Below are 15,613 nucleotides of genomic sequence, written 5' to 3'. Positions count from 1 at the left end.
GGTCAGTCTCAAGCAAGCAATGTGACCTACAGCATGAAAACTCAAAAGCATACTTTAATACTGCCAATAAAAGACAAAATAATTCCATCAGCTCTGACTTATTGAATGCCTGGCAATATCAGCAAATCACATGCATGGCAGTTATAAGGATTATCTTATGAGTGAGTTAAAATGGATAAAAGAAGTTCTACTGGAGCTGAGCTCATTCTACCTGGCATTAAAAGGGTTTTCTGCTGGAATGATATGTGTACTGTCACGGCCCACCAGCATCTTGACCCGCTCGTAGAAGGAGCGGACCTTCTGAACAGGCAACTGGCTCTGCTGGATGACCTGCAGGGGGTCTCTAGAGCCCCGGCACAGTGGGCTATTCTGGCACGGGCTCTGGATGCAGCAGTCTGGGTCCATGCAGTCAGTCAGTCCATCTGCAGAAGGAGGAACAGCAAAGAGACCCACTGGCTTTGTGAACTTACTGTATAATCAGTCAAAGTCATTTAAGCTCTAGAAGACAGTGTGCTTCTCTCTCTCATTCTGTCCTTTGAAATATGATATGTTTCATTTTCCATACTGAGCAGGATTCCGTCTTTTAGTAGTACTTTTATACATCAAATGCAAAAAATATTAGAACAATTTTCAATTTCCTGCTGCAGTTATGGTTAATATTCCCCTAGTTTGGCTGGATGTTTTCCATGTGTTTTGACTTAGAAGAATAAAGATGACTGAAAGATATCTAAAACAATGCATATCTTAAGAGAAAATCCCTCTATCTGCTTAAAGACATACAAAGCCAATAGCCTGTGCAAGTAGTCTTTAAGTAAGGTTAGATTGCTTTATGTTACTGTAGCTGAAAGTCAAAGTGAGAAAGCCAAAGAGAAGTGAATAAATAAGGTGAGCCCAGAAAAAGGCACCTCAGGTCAGAGAAAGCATTTATCTCCTAAACTACACCCCACTGAGAGGAGCTGTCCACTGAAAGTCACTTTGACCCTCCAGTGGGGAGAGACTTTTAAAAGCCATGAGACAGAGCACCTACCTAACACTGTGCTAGACCTTCAACAGCTTAAACTCTGATACATGCAGTTTCTCCTTAACCTTATCTGACCACCTGCCTGAGGGACAAATTCCACATTGTCTTTAGAGCTTTCCTCTCTGGAATTCTCTGAGTGAGTGATGTGCATTTTTAAAGTGAAACTAACAAGCCCCAGTTTGTCTATATGGACCATTTGCTTCTCTCATCAATCTATTGTGCAGATTTGTACAAAAATGGTTAGTTTGTCCTGCTGCATTGTGTGCTCTATAGTTTAGTATACAGGTCAATTTTACTGACCACTGTTGGTGATGATTGTCAAGGTTTTTTCAATAAAATGTATAAAACATTTCTGTATTTGTGGTTTTTGAAAAGGCCCTCATGTTTCATATATTAATCTGTATGAAACCTGTGAATAATGTTAGGTGCTGAGCTATGTTTTATCCCACACATAAACACAGTCACTAAAGTCACTTTGTATCATTTAGGAATTGTTGCCAAAGTTTAGCCTGGTCTATTTTAGCGTGGTGCCACAAAACTTGTACATACATCTCTTATAAAGCAGAGTTGATTAACCATGCTTCCTACAAAAACATATCTTATTTTCTACAACACATACAAAACACAGCAGAAATGATCCCAAAAAAAGAGAGCTTATATTATAAAGCTTACAGTGGGTTGCAAAAGTATTCAGCCCCCTTGAACTTTTCAACCTTTTGCCACATTTCAGGCTTCAAACATAAAGATATGAAATTGACATTTTTTGTGAAGAGTCAACAACAAGTGGGACACAATCGTGAAGTGGAACGAAATTTGTTGGATATTTTAAACTTTTTTTAGAAATAAAAAAAGTGGGGCGTGCAATATTATTCAGCCCCCTTGCTTTAATACTTTGTAGCGCCACCTTTTGCTGTGATTACAGCTGCAAGTGGCTTGGGGTACGTCTCAGTCAGTCTTGCACATCGAGAGACTGAAATTTTTGCCCATTCTTCCTTGCAAAACAGCTCGAGCTCAGTGAAGTTGGATGGAGAGCGTTTGTGAACAGCAGTTTTCAGCTCTTTCCACAGATTCTCGATTGGATTCAGGTCTGGACTTTGACTTGGCCATTCTAACACCTGGATAGGTTTATTTGTGAACCATTCCATTGTAGATGTTGCTTTATGTTTTGGATCATTGTCTTGTTGGAAGATAAATCTCCGTCCCAGTCTCAGGTCTTTTGCAGACTCCAACAGGTTTTCTTCCAGAATGGTCCTGTATTTGGCTCCATCCATCTTCCCATCAATATTAACCATCTTCCCTGTCCCTGCTGAAGAAAAGCAGGCCCAAACCATGATGCTGCCACCACCATGTTTGACAGTGGGGATGGTGTGTTCAGGGTGATGAGCTGTATTGCTTTTACGCCAAACATAAGTTCGATTTTGGTTTCATCTGACCAGAGCACCTTCTTCCACATGTTTGGTGTGTCTCCCAGGTGGCTTGTGGCAAACATTAAATGAGACTTTTTATGGATATCTTTGAGAAATGGCTTTTTCTTGCCACTCTTCCATAAAGCCCAGATTTGTGCAGTGTACCACTGATCGTTGTCCTATGGACAAAGTCTCCCACCTCAGCTGTAGATCTCTGCAGTTCATCCAGAGTGATCATGGGCCTCTTGGCTGCATCTATGATCAGTCTTCTCCTTGTTTGAGCTGAAAGTTTAGAGGGACGGCCGGGTCTTGGTAGATTTGCAGTGGTCTGATGCTCCTTCCATTTCAATATGATCGCTTGCACAGTGCTCCTTGAGATGTTTAAAGCTTGGGAAATCTTTTTCTATCCAAATCCGGCTTTAAACCTCTCCACAACAGTATCTCGGACCTGCCTGGTGTGTTCCTTGGTCTTCATGATGCTCTTTAAACAGAACTCTGCGCTTTAAACAGAACTCTGAGACTATCACAGAGCAGGTGCATTTATACGGAGACTTGATTACACACAGGTGGATTCTATTTATCATCATCAGTCATTTAGGTCAACATTGGATCATTCAGAGATCCTCACTGAACTTCTGGAGTGAGTTTGCTGCACTGAAAGTAAAGGGGCCGAATAATATTGCACGCCCCACTTTTCAGTTTTTTATTTCTAAAAAAAGTTTAAAATATCCAATAAATTTCGTTCCACTTCACAATTGTGTCCCACTTGTTGTTGATTCTTCACAAAAAATGTCAATTTCATATCTTTATGTTTGAAGCCTGAAATGTGGCAAAAGGTTGAAAAGTTCAAGGGGGCTGAATACTTTTGCAACCCACTGTATATTACCCCACTTTGAGAGAACACTTACTACCTCTATCTTTAAGGACTAATTTTAGGTCTAAAGACTAGTTTTGAAGCTATAAATGCCCTTAAAGCACCTGCATACCTCACACAGTATCTGTCTGTTATGCTCCGATATTTTATATTAGATATATCAGATACTGTAAAAAAAAACATAAATTACAGAAAAGGTGGAGAGATCTTTGTTTTGTTTGTATATATTTTGTAATACAGTTCCACTTTTAATTACACAGTCAATTTTGTTTTACATTTTTAAGAAATATTTGACAACATATTTTTTCCCACTTAGTAAACCTTTTAAATGTATTTCTTTACATTTATCTATATGATTGTCTCAGTTCTAATTGTTCTACATTCTACCTCTTAACTGACTTTTAATGTTTATTTATTCAACTCACCCGCAAAGCACTTTGAACTGCTACCTTATTAGTTAGAGATTGTTCTTGACCCTACTGTGAAAAAATAGCATAAAAAATATGGTAATCGTAAAAGGCCTTAAAGGAAATTCCAGTGTAAGTTACCTCAACCTAATCTCTCTCTCTGCTTCATTAGTACAATGGGGTTATTTTACTACAGACAATAATTTCAACAAATGTCCCTGTATCTAGCAAAAGAACAGAAGATCTCTTGACTCAAAGCATCCTCATTTATAATAAAGGTCAATGGGGAGATGCTGAAGCTTATTTAACTAAGCGATCAGGTTGAAAAATAGTGGCATATTGCTTTGATGTGAAAGAACTGATAATGATGGTGTTGCAATTTTCACATGTAGCTATTTTTGACCGGCTGCAGGTGAGGGTGAAAGATGCTCTCTGACCTCCTTCATTGTCTTTGTTGTCTGCACAGGATGTCTCCATGGCGACGCTGCAGCCGGTGCCCCTCCAGCCTGTTTTGCACTCACAGTGCCAGCTGTTCTGGCCCATGGTGCACTGGCCGTTGCCGTTACACAGGTTGGGACAGCCGTCTGAAGAAAGGGTAAAAGGGTGAAACAGAGGAGGAATGGAGAGAGAAAGAGAAATAATGGATTATAAGACACATAAGTCAAGTTCAGCCACTAGCTGACATGTTCTTCAGGCTGTAAAAGCATGCATTAACATGCACCCTCATACACATACACACAACACAGACACAAGCGCACTCACAGGCACCCTCCTAACACGCCCAACACCCGCCAGCTCACTGGACTCGTGAGGCACAGCTCTCTGAAGACAAATCAGAAGCAATGCTGACCACTGCTAAGTTAATATCACAAAAAACAGCATTTTGATTTCACATTCTCTACAGATAGCTGAGGGCATTACTGGTGGTAAACAGCTTTATCAGAAGTCCCTTGAGTTCTTCTTCAAGTTGGGAATATTTGATAAGAACATGTATAGGAGCTCCCAGCAGGTTAATTTGGTGGAGATGATTTGATCCTGCTGGCCTGAGCACGCTGCTCTCTCATGTGCGAATGTGATTAGGAGCTAAGCTCGAGACTACAGATCAGATTAGGAGGCCTCTGTGCGCCTAGGTGAGAGAGTATGTGTGCGAGAGAATCCGAGATAGTGGAAACATTTAGCAACAGAGCTGAGGGAGAGCAGGTGAGAGTCTATGGGGTTTGATATATGTAGGAGCAGCGAATGAAAGATTGTGATTTTATCAAAGGTCATGCCTAAGATATGCATGACACTTAAGTTTAAGGTTCCTGTTAACACTAATGCTCATGAATACTCATGAAATCATGAACTGTTATAAAGTGTAGAAGAAGCAGCTTTTTCCCTTTTGGTGTATGTGTTTATGTAAGAGGAGTGTGCAAATCTCAGAACTCATGATGATAGTTTGATTATGATTCTTTAGAAATACATGATAAAATTTTAATATTTTTCTGAGAAATACACTGATCTAGTCTAAACTACATGTCTATGTCTGAATGACCAACCAATTTACAGTGCCCTCCATAATTATTGGCACCCCTGGTTAAGATGTGTTCTTTATCTTCTAATAAATTGAGGGTTTTTTTAAATAATATAGGACCACGATGGAAAAAAGAGCAAAATCCAACCTTTATCTCAAGTGCATTTATTCAGTAGGAAAAAAATCCCACATTAAGAAATAATTGTTTAATATCAAATAATGTGTGCCACAATTATTAGCACCCCTGATGTTAATACTTTGTACAACCCCCCTTTGCCAACAAAACAGCACCTAATCTTGTCCTATAATGTTTCACAAGATGGGAGAACACAGAAAGAGGTATCTTCGACCATTCCTCTTTGCACAATCTCTCTAAATCATCCAGCGACCTGGGTCCTCTCCTCTGCACTCTCCTCTTCAGCTCACCCCACAGGTTTTCAATGGGGTTAAGGTCTGGGGACTGAGATGGCCATGGGAGGAGCTTGATTCTGTGTGTGGTCAACCATTTCTGTGTAGACCTTGCCATATGTTTAGGGTCATTATCTTGCTGAAAGACCCAGTGACGACCCATCTTCAGCTTTCGGGCAGAAGCCACCAGATTTTGTTTTAAAATGTCCTGGTATTTCAAAGCATTCATGATGCCATGCACCCTAACAAGGTTCCCTGGGCCTTTGGAAGAAAAGCAGGCCCACAGCATCACTGATCCTCCCCCGTATTTCACAGTGGGCATGAGGTGCTTTTCTGCATACTCAGCTCTTGTGTTACGCCAGACCCACTTACAGCATTTGTTGCCAAAAAGCTCTATCTTTGTTTCATCTGACCAAAGCACACGGTCCCAGTTGAAGTCCCAGTACTGCTTAGCAAACTCCAAACGTTTACGTTTATGATTGTGAGTGAGAAAAGGTTTTTTCCGTGCATGCCTCCCAAACAGCTTGTTGGCGTGTAGATAGCGTCTGATGGTTGTTTTGGAGACTTCGTGACCCCAAGATGCTACCATTTGTTGCAGTTCCGTAACAGTGAGCTTTGGAGAACTTTTTATTTCTCTTATCATCCTCCTCACTGTGCGTGGTGGCAAAATAAACTTGCGTCCTCGTCCAGACTTGTTTACCACTGTTCCAGTTGTTTTAAACTTCTTAATAATTCCTCTGACAGTAGATACGGACAGGTGTAGGTGAGTGGCTATTTTCTTGTAGCCATTGCCTGACCTGTGAAGGTCAACACACATCTGCCTTACTTGAATGCTATGTTCCTTTGTCTTTCCCATGTTGAAGAGAAATGGCCTCTGTGTCACGTCATAATTATACCCCAGGGAAACAGGAAGTTGTGAATTGCTAATTAAATGTTCCTACATACTTTGATTAACTTCGTAAACTACTGTAGAAGTGACAGAAATTCTTTAATTACATTTATTTCCTAAGAATTGTTAGGGGTGCCAATAATTGTGGAACAGGTGATTTTATGAAGAAAAATTATTTCTTAGTCAGGGATTTTATTTTCCCCCTAAAACTCTACTTGAGTTAAAGGTTACATTTTTCTACAATTTTCAGTGTGACAGTATGTTTCCACAATAAAAACTGAATTTATTTTAAGGCTTTTGACACATCTTAACCAGGGGTGCCAATAATTATGGAGGGCACTGTAAATCCAGTTTAAAGCTATTACAAAGTAAAAATGCGTTTTGCTAGCTTTAACTGTATTGCACCCGGGACTCAAATGCATTTTTATGTTCTTAAATTTATTTAAAATTGTGAACATACAACAGTACAACTCAACTGTTAAAGTCTGGCAGTTGAGCCTGGCTTTTGCATTATGTATCCTGAACTTAATGCAGCATATTAACTGAAATATGAACACTCTTCATCTGAGGTGATGGATGTACTTGTGAGTTCCACTACTTTTCGTAATCCTCCCTCTTATGTTGTCTTGATAATCTGTTGCCCCCTAGTTTGTCTGTTTTTCTTCTGTTCGTCCGACAACTAAAATAAAAACGTCTGATAATCTTTTCCACCAGCACAAAGAAAAAGCAGGGATATTCTCCAGACCTGCATGTGTTCTGTGGTGGGCGCATCTCTCCACAAGCAGAATCTGTATCATCCACTATGTGTAGCACTATGTGTATGTATTTTTTCGCCACTAGTAGGAACATGTTTTGAAAGAGCCAAAAAACAAAAATGGAAACACACTTGTCACAGCCTTTTGCTATGGCATCACAGCATGGATTCATGGGCATCCCGGGGAGAGGCAGTGTCTGTGACGGACGGCTGAGTGCATGGAGCTGTGAAAAGGGCAAACTCCATAGTCCTACAGCTTCACCAGGACATAATTAAGCACCCTGGAGTTGCGACCTGACATTTCCTGACTTATCTCATGCTTTAGTAAATAAAACAGCCAATGTTTTACTCAGGAGTGATGAGCCTAGTGCTGCTTTAGGATGCAGTGGTTATATATTTGCTGATCTAAGATCGTTTTTTAGCTTTTATATGCTAATGAATAACATAAATATGTGAGTGAGGATACTGCTCGAGGCTCCATCTCCTTGTGACTCCACCTCAGTCATCTTCAGTCCAAAAGCTTAACCTCAAACAGTTAACACATTTGTCAGCATGTCAGTGGTCTTGTCTGTTGGTCACCATAGAGACATGGCCTTTTGGAGTGGGCCATGGTCTTTTATCATGCGGCTGTGGCATTAGTGCTAGATGATCCGGCACAGGTGACATTTCAATGGATTTGTGGACGGGGGAGGACTGCACGGCCAAAGTCAAAGGAGCGTGAAAAAACTTCAGTGTGCCAAAGCTCATTCAGCTGCCACAAATCAAACACAACGTCACTTTAATTAATATAATTTTCGACGTCTGGGGTCCTTGAGATGCCACATTAACAGCCCGCTATGCATTGATTGCCACACAATATTGAGCCGAGAGAAAAGTCACTTAGCAATGATTGCTTTTTAAATTGAGTTGCCATTTTAAGGAGCCAAATACTTATGAAGCACCAAGACAGCAGAATCTATAGTGGCCATTGATCTCTTTCGTTGGGCAGGACTGAACTCGGCCCCTCTTTTATGCCAAGGGCCAGTCGATTCCCCGCACACTAACTAGAATAAAGTGGGGCTTCAGAAAGTATTAAGACACCTAGCGAAAGTAATGTGGTTGGAGTCCATTGTAATCCCTTTAAAAAGGAGGTGAGATTGCCTTTGGTTATGGGTCGCCACACACGCTGAGAGAGAGGGAGGGAGAGAAAGAGGGAGAGAAAGAGGGAGAGGGGTAGACAGAGAGAGAGTTGCAAGTAAAGCAGTGGAGTCACACAAAGAGAGAAGTCACCTGCACAGAATCAGTTAGAGGGAGAAAACAGAAAGGCAATCTGACACACAGAGATAGAGGGATAAAGAGGATGGAAAGAAAGAAAGAAAGAAAGAAAGAAAGAAAGAAAGAAAGAAAGAAAGAAAGAAAGAAAGGCAACAGAATGCACCAATTAAATAAAAAGTGGATGGGAAAAAAGGAAAGAAAACAGGAAGTAGCAAAAAACGGATGGAATGAAAAAAGAAAAGAAAAAGAATGGATGAAAGAATTCAATGCATAGATGAAATGAAAAAGAAAGAAAAACAAAGAAACAAAGAAAGAAAAAAGAAGGAAGGAAATAGAAGAAAAGGGGCAAAAAAAGAATAAGAAGGAATGAATGACAAATGTAAAAGTGTTGATAGATAAAACAGAAGAAATAAAGAAAGATAGAAAGAAAGAAAGGAAAGTGAAAAGAGAAAAGGACAGCAAATAATATATGAAAAAAGTGAAAAAAGAACAGATAAGAGAAAGCAAGACAGAATGGATTAAATAAAGAATGAAAGAACAAAGGAATAGATGCAAGACAAAAAATAAATTAAGAAAGAAAGAAAGAAAGCAGTACAATAGCAGGCTAAGCGGAGAGAGCGCATGATAGTGAAAGAAAAAAAGACAGAATAAAAAAAGAAGTCTGAACTCCAGCACATTCTCCAGTCTGCTGGTGTGCAGCTCTTTCCCCTTTAAAGGTCATAAAAATAAAGGTTAGATTCATAAATCCTCAAAACTATCCTTGGGATGAGACTGATAAAATCAAACAGTGAGAGAACCTATAAAACACTCTCCATCTGGACTCGCTTCAGTTTGATAGTTGTACGTCTGCAAAGTCAAATCTCTCCCTCAACTTCCTATCACTGGAAACTGGTGAAAGGTTAGACGAGTGCTTTCACACAATGCGGAGGCTGTGGGCTGAGCGAGGCTATAGGGAACATTGTGACATCAGACAGAGGAGAAAGATGAATGTATGTCTGAGCACTGTCTGAATCCGAAGAGGTGGATATGAGACACTGCTGAGACAGGCAGTAAATAATGACACAATGTTAAGGAACATGGTAAATGACACTCTCCCGTTTAATCATTTTGCAAGATGAAACATTGCAGAACTAATCCTGCTGATTGATGTTTGACCAAGTTCAACAAGAAAATTCTGAAACATACATTTGTCTTGCATGCATCTTTACTTCAGACGAGCATAGTTTGCACATGTGAGGCAATCATGCATTCAATAATGTGTAAACCATGTATGTCTACAGCATACCAGCATGCAAAGTCAGAAACTGCACTTTCAAGCCACTCAGAGTCTTTCCATAACAATAAAATTGCACAGAGATTTCATTAGAGATTAACTCCATTCAAATCAGGGGTGTAACAATACGTACATTTATGATACAGACGATATGATATTTGTGTTGTGATTATTGCTGCTTTTGTGATACACAAGTCTGACTGATGAAACAAAATCACAGCACTCAGTAAAATTTACATTTTTGCCAAATCATTTAAATGCAAACAAAGTGTATTTTGTATGCAGTGCAGGGAAGTCCATTTTTTGGTTTGGTTTTACTTTTCTGTTCCCAGTTTTTGTTTTCTAAGTTTAGATTCAAAGCATGTATTGTCTTCTATCTCATCTTCTGTGTTAAAAAAATGACATTACTATGCATATCATAGCACCCCTAATATAAATACATTACAATATGATTACAATGCATGATACCGAGTATGGATATAGCAGGTGGAATGCAGCAGGGGGCTTTCTCCTTCCACTGTCTCACGCTGAAGCCCTGCTGATGCATCCTCTTGGAGTGAACACTGAAGTTCCACCACTTATAGCCCTCATTATCCCTGCTCTCCCTGCCGCTGCATACCCGCCGCCTGCTCTCTCACATAGTCCCCCACTTCCACGATCCCCCCATTAGTATGCACTCGGTGAGGGGGAAAGCATGCAGACGTTGGGACAAAGTCATTACGACGCCTCCCTCTGGCCCTCTGCCCCGAGAGGCAAAATATGTGCAGTAAAATGCTGTGGCCCCGCCCCCGTCCATAACCCCTCCACCCCCCAAAAAGAAACTCTGCATCAATGGCTCATGAAATTTAACAATCACCACAGGATCCATGTCCTCTCTGGCACCAACTTTAGCGTGCCACTCCCGGGATAAGCAAATCTGCTGAAACTTTCAGCAGCTCTCCTCTGCCATTTGGCTCTTTGTTTGAGATCTACTCTATGGAGAGTGGAAAGAGGAGAAAAAATAGCCCATCAGCTCTTGTCCTCTTCTGAGAGAGTAAAATAGCAGGCTGCTAACATCCTAATGAGACAGTTCAAGTTGGCTCATTCTGCCAGAGCTAGTAAAACCAATGCAGGAGCCCTGCTCTTATTTAAGTAAGCCCCGGCGGGATGCAGCGTTTTAAAGTCCTCTCTCCAAAAAGTGCAGTGGATCTTTTAAAATGAGAGACACTTCCACAGGAATAAGGGCGAAGTTGAAAACAGCGCAGTGATGAGCCATGCTAAAGACAAAATATTGCAATAATTCTGCAATATATTATGATGGACCAATCTGGTAAATGATTCATGTTATGTTGTTAAAGACTGAACAGCATCTTTATTATTTTGTTATGTAGTGAGCTCTACTGTGGATTCTTTTCCCTTTGGAAGATTTATGCATGATGACATGAAGGAATACAGTCAGAGGTTCTGAATGTTGGAACCGTCTGATAGGGGACTCCAGAGTAGTGTTAATATTTAAGCACCGACCCTGTCATTTAGATTGCGAGTTTAATTCATGGCGAACTGTGGATGAGAGTCCAAGAGAGCGCTGTTGATTCCACCCCTCATTCAGCGCAATGCTAGCCAACGTTGGCATCTGTTAGCTGACGTATAGATTTGGCACTTAGCACCATGCCAAGCATGCCAAGCTGTCCAATGACAATGTGTTAGCGGTGATTCAAAAAGCTTGGTATTATTGTATGATGGGGATGACCTTTCTAGGCCATGACTACATTAGAAAAATTGGGTTATTATAAAACAGAAACATCTGTAGGAAAATCCACAGCTGCTGTAAGAATCACTTAAGTCATCAACTGTAGGAGATCCTTTCTTCCTTATTTGAGAACCATTTCTGCCTATTAGCAAGGCCACTGAAACTTGTGGAGAAATTCTAAAGAAAGTACAGATTCTACATTTTGACCTTTACCACCTTTGGATTTATAGGTAGAAAAGGAGACATTTTATTATGATTTCAATTTGATTAAAAAGCTTTTTTTTTGGAAAGAGAATAATTTTCTGACATCTAAACAAATGGAAAAAAACTCAGAGCAGAACAGAATATGTCTATGCATAAAGTAACTAGAATTTATTGTAATCATTTTGGTATATTTAAATAACTATTAATTGCAGAATGTATAAATATTAAAAATACAATGCATGGCATAAGACAGGTATATCTCTAGACTTCTAAGGGTTAAACCCCCACACATCACAGAGAGATAAGACAATGACCCAAGGCTTTATAACCATTATGGTTATAACAAACTGGCACAAGGAAACATGTGACGTGAAGAAACACACACTTGCATTACAGACCCGCTCTACACGGCTAGGCGCTCTAGAGTACACCACCAAATCTACTCTACAGGACACACTGTCGGAAGCACACAGTCTCTACACAGCCAAGCTATCGAGAGAAGTACTAAAGGCCAGTGCTACAGTGCAGCTAGCACTACGACACAGTGCGGACGAGGTACAATACCTTCAAAAGTCTCATCCCAATAGTCTGCAATAGAGACAGCACGCAAAGAAGGGGGAACAAGAGGGCGAGGTGAGAGGCAGGACATGCACACATGCAGCTTTTAGAGGTACACTGCCAGTCAAAGGTTTGGAGACAGAGCTTTTCAAAATAAAAATGATTAACAAGCATATGTTCTTACAATAACTTTATATTAAGTTACAATAACTCAGTTTGCCATAGATTATCATGTAATTTGCATCAAGGACTAACCAGATTTATTTTTAGGAAAACAACATCATGCATGTACTGATTTATTTCAAACATTAATAAAGCAAAAGAATAAACACAGAGAGTGGGTTATCATTTTTGATGTTTTCTGCCAACACATGACCTTCTATTATTCTATTATTTTTAAAGGCAACCAGCTGTACTTTTCTTATTTGAGTTCTTTCAACTTGACTCAGTGGGGGCGTGGTCAAGTGCCATTTGTGGGGCAGAGGCTTGGCCAGAGTGAGGATGTGGACTGCCTGGCAAACGCTTACACCTGTGGGTAATTGTCTCTTTCCTTACTAATAAGAGCTTCTTTCCCCAACAAAATGAGAGAGACCTGGGATCCTGGAACATCCAGGCAAAGAGGAAGTGAACTTGAAGCTCCTGAGAGAGAGAAACAACTCTGAAGCCTGCAGTAGTGAAGAGCTATCAGCTCACAGCTTCCTTTGGTGTTGGTTATTTTTGAGAGAAGAAATAAAAGATCTCTGCCCGCTGACACGCCTCCTCTGAACTCCTTCTGCCCATACCCTCCAGGGTATCACATTCACCTAACTCACATTTTTAGTACTGCATCTCATTCAGGTCAACAATACAGTTACAGCCTACACAATTTCTCTCCTTCTTCTCGATTCAGTCACTGCTAATGTCCATCCATAGGCAAGAACAATGAAAGAATTAAAAAAAGAGAAAGCTTTGTTTACTTACATGAGATGCAGTACTAAAATGTGAGTTAGAACTTTTGACAAAGTCAAAAAAATCTGTGCAGTCAGTTGCAATAAATGCTCAGACTGTGGTCAGAACTATTGGAGAAACAGCAAAGCTATTCACCAGAAGAAAATAAAAACTTTACTGCTGCTTACTTCAGACACATTTTCTTCATTTAAAAGATATCTGGAAAACCTGACTATGTGTATGAAGAAAGTAGATTAGTCTAACAACTAGTTATAGCTGTAAGTTGTTTTAGAAGTTTGATGTGACACATGTGATACTGTTTTCTTCTAAATAAAACAGGCTAGCCTTTAATATGTGGCTATTGCAACCAAGGGGAACAAGGGGAATATCCTCATTTATTAAAACCATTTTTTTTTAAAAGGCTAGGTGTCTCTAAACTTTTGACAGGCAGCGTGTATGAGAGCAATCTAAAAACGATGCAGCTCAGCTTTTAAAAGGAGCTTAGAGGACTATAAATGGAAAGTGATGGCTGGCTTTTGGCTTTCTCTGTCGAGTCAGGATGACAATAGCCAGACGGCCTTTTCAGTAAACAGCATGGGGAAACAAACTGAAGGCAAGAGGTTGTTCAGGTTGGTATTTACTTCATTTGTGTCACCTGTGTCATCTTGAGAGTGACAGACTCTCTCTCTCTTTCACTCAGGCAGGTACACACACACATACACACTCACACAGACACTCCCAGACAGTGACAGAACGACATGCTCATGCTTTAAAAGTCTATTTTTAAGAGAGAGAAGTCAGGGGCAAGTTGAAAGTGTGACTTATCAGGTGAAGACATCTGCAGCTTTCATCTGCTCTTCTATGACGGAGACTTTTCATTACGTGAGCCCACTCACCTGTCTGTTGCCATCTGGCATGTGATCAAACGCCAGCTTTCTCTCAGTCAAACACTAGATCCAGGAAAAGTGCTAAAGTTCCTCAATTCCTCACGTCTGACCTGCTACAGCCCTTCTATTTGCTCATTCTTTCCCTTACCCTTGTCCTGTCTAATACTCTTCTTAACCCTGCAAGCATGGAACCTTTGTTGCTTTTTGGCATTAAAACCCCTCAAATCAAGCTCATCCCTGCATCTCTCTTTCAGTAAATCCCCTTTTAAGACTCAATCTATTTGCTCTTATTAGCTAAGCCTCCTGTGTGTGTTTCAGATGTCACTGAGACTGTTTTTTTATGTCTTATTCCTATTATCCACCAGCTCAAAAGTGGCATCACCAGTTTCTGTTTCATTAGATTCATTTGAGTGACACATTCTGCCTGCACGCTATTGTTTCAACTCTCACCAAATACAAGAGAGAAAGAAGAGACACAAAGTGATCACTTCCAGTCCTGCTTAATTTAGATGATTCAGTGAGAAAATACGTAACACTTTGAGAAAGTGAGCTTATAACAGTGGTTTCCAGTGCCAGTCCTGAAGACTCTGAGCTCTTCGGCTTGTTACAGCATCCTGGCTCAGATGCACTTGATAATCATCTAATGTGTGGAATTAAACATGGGATTTCAACCCTGAAGATGAGATAAGAACTGCGAGGATCCTGAAAACGTCATTCAGTTGGGATCTTTTGGAGATACAACAGAGGATATAGAGGTACATAATGCCTGTACTCAGTTAAAGGTGCAAATACCTTTAATAAAAAAACAGTCAGTTGAAGTTAAAACACAAAGGCATATAGTTCTGGATGACTTATGTCTTACCTTTTTAGTGTTTAGTTTTATTTAAGGTTAAAACCTTTTTGAGGGGGTTTATGTAGCCAAAACAATAACTACTTTCCATGACTGCCCTTCTAATCTTTTTTAACCTTTAAATTGATCAGGTCATGTCTTTACGACTCATATGTAAATGATCTGTGCTCTGATTGGCCTCCCTCATTTAAAAACAGGGCTGAAACACTTCTTATAATGTCAATGTGAGCGGGCATGGCTATGCTAGCATTGATTGAATATATTGTCAATGTCAGAACAAAACCACGTACCTCCCAAATGGTGACTTTACAGCAGAACTTAAACATTCTCAATTTTTAACTGAAGTTAATGTAACATGTATACAAGTTGGGTCACTTCTTTTGGTCTGTTCAGCGTAGGTATGTAAATGCACTGTTTTTCATGGCATTACAAAAACAAAGAACTGGCTGTTATGCAGCTTAGTTTTCATTTATGGACTAGGAACTGCAGAGTAAATATTATGTTTTGAAACTTTCTCCTTTAAACTTTATTTAGAAAGGAAACATTGTTTTTTTACATCATATGGGTCATTTAAAATGACCTAAAGCATAAAACTAAAAGCAACCATATAAAAGTCAGTTCATCAGTTTAATCATTTCTCTAATCACCAAGCTACTTTA

The 15,613-nt window shown here is 40.0% G+C and overlaps 1 protein-coding gene across 3 annotated transcripts in view; it reads right to left on the bottom strand.

The window, feature by feature from the left end:
* Positions 1–15,613, bottom strand: part of tenm2 (teneurin transmembrane protein 2) — a 384,812-nt gene that overhangs the window by 21,757 nt on the left and 347,442 nt on the right. For 2 of the 3 annotated variants that reach the window (XM_037540529.1, XM_037540531.1), the window contains 3 exons: positions 12,297–12,320; positions 4,146–4,292; positions 212–422 (listed from right to left, as the gene is read on the bottom strand). In XM_037540529.1, coding sequence (XP_037396426.1) covers positions 212–422; positions 4,146–4,292; positions 12,297–12,320 — 382 coding nt within the window. The remainder of the gene's footprint in view (positions 1–211; positions 423–4,145; positions 4,293–12,296; positions 12,321–15,613) is intronic. The other variant, XM_037540530.1, reaches the window with a different exon arrangement.

This window comes from Pygocentrus nattereri, chromosome 8 (assembly GCF_015220715.1).
Source record: "Pygocentrus nattereri isolate fPygNat1 chromosome 8, fPygNat1.pri, whole genome shotgun sequence".
Classification (NCBI taxonomy): domain Eukaryota; kingdom Metazoa; phylum Chordata; class Actinopteri; order Characiformes; family Serrasalmidae; genus Pygocentrus; species Pygocentrus nattereri.
Note: the sequence above shows the minus strand (reverse complement) of the source record. Positions and strands in the feature narration are given on the sequence as shown.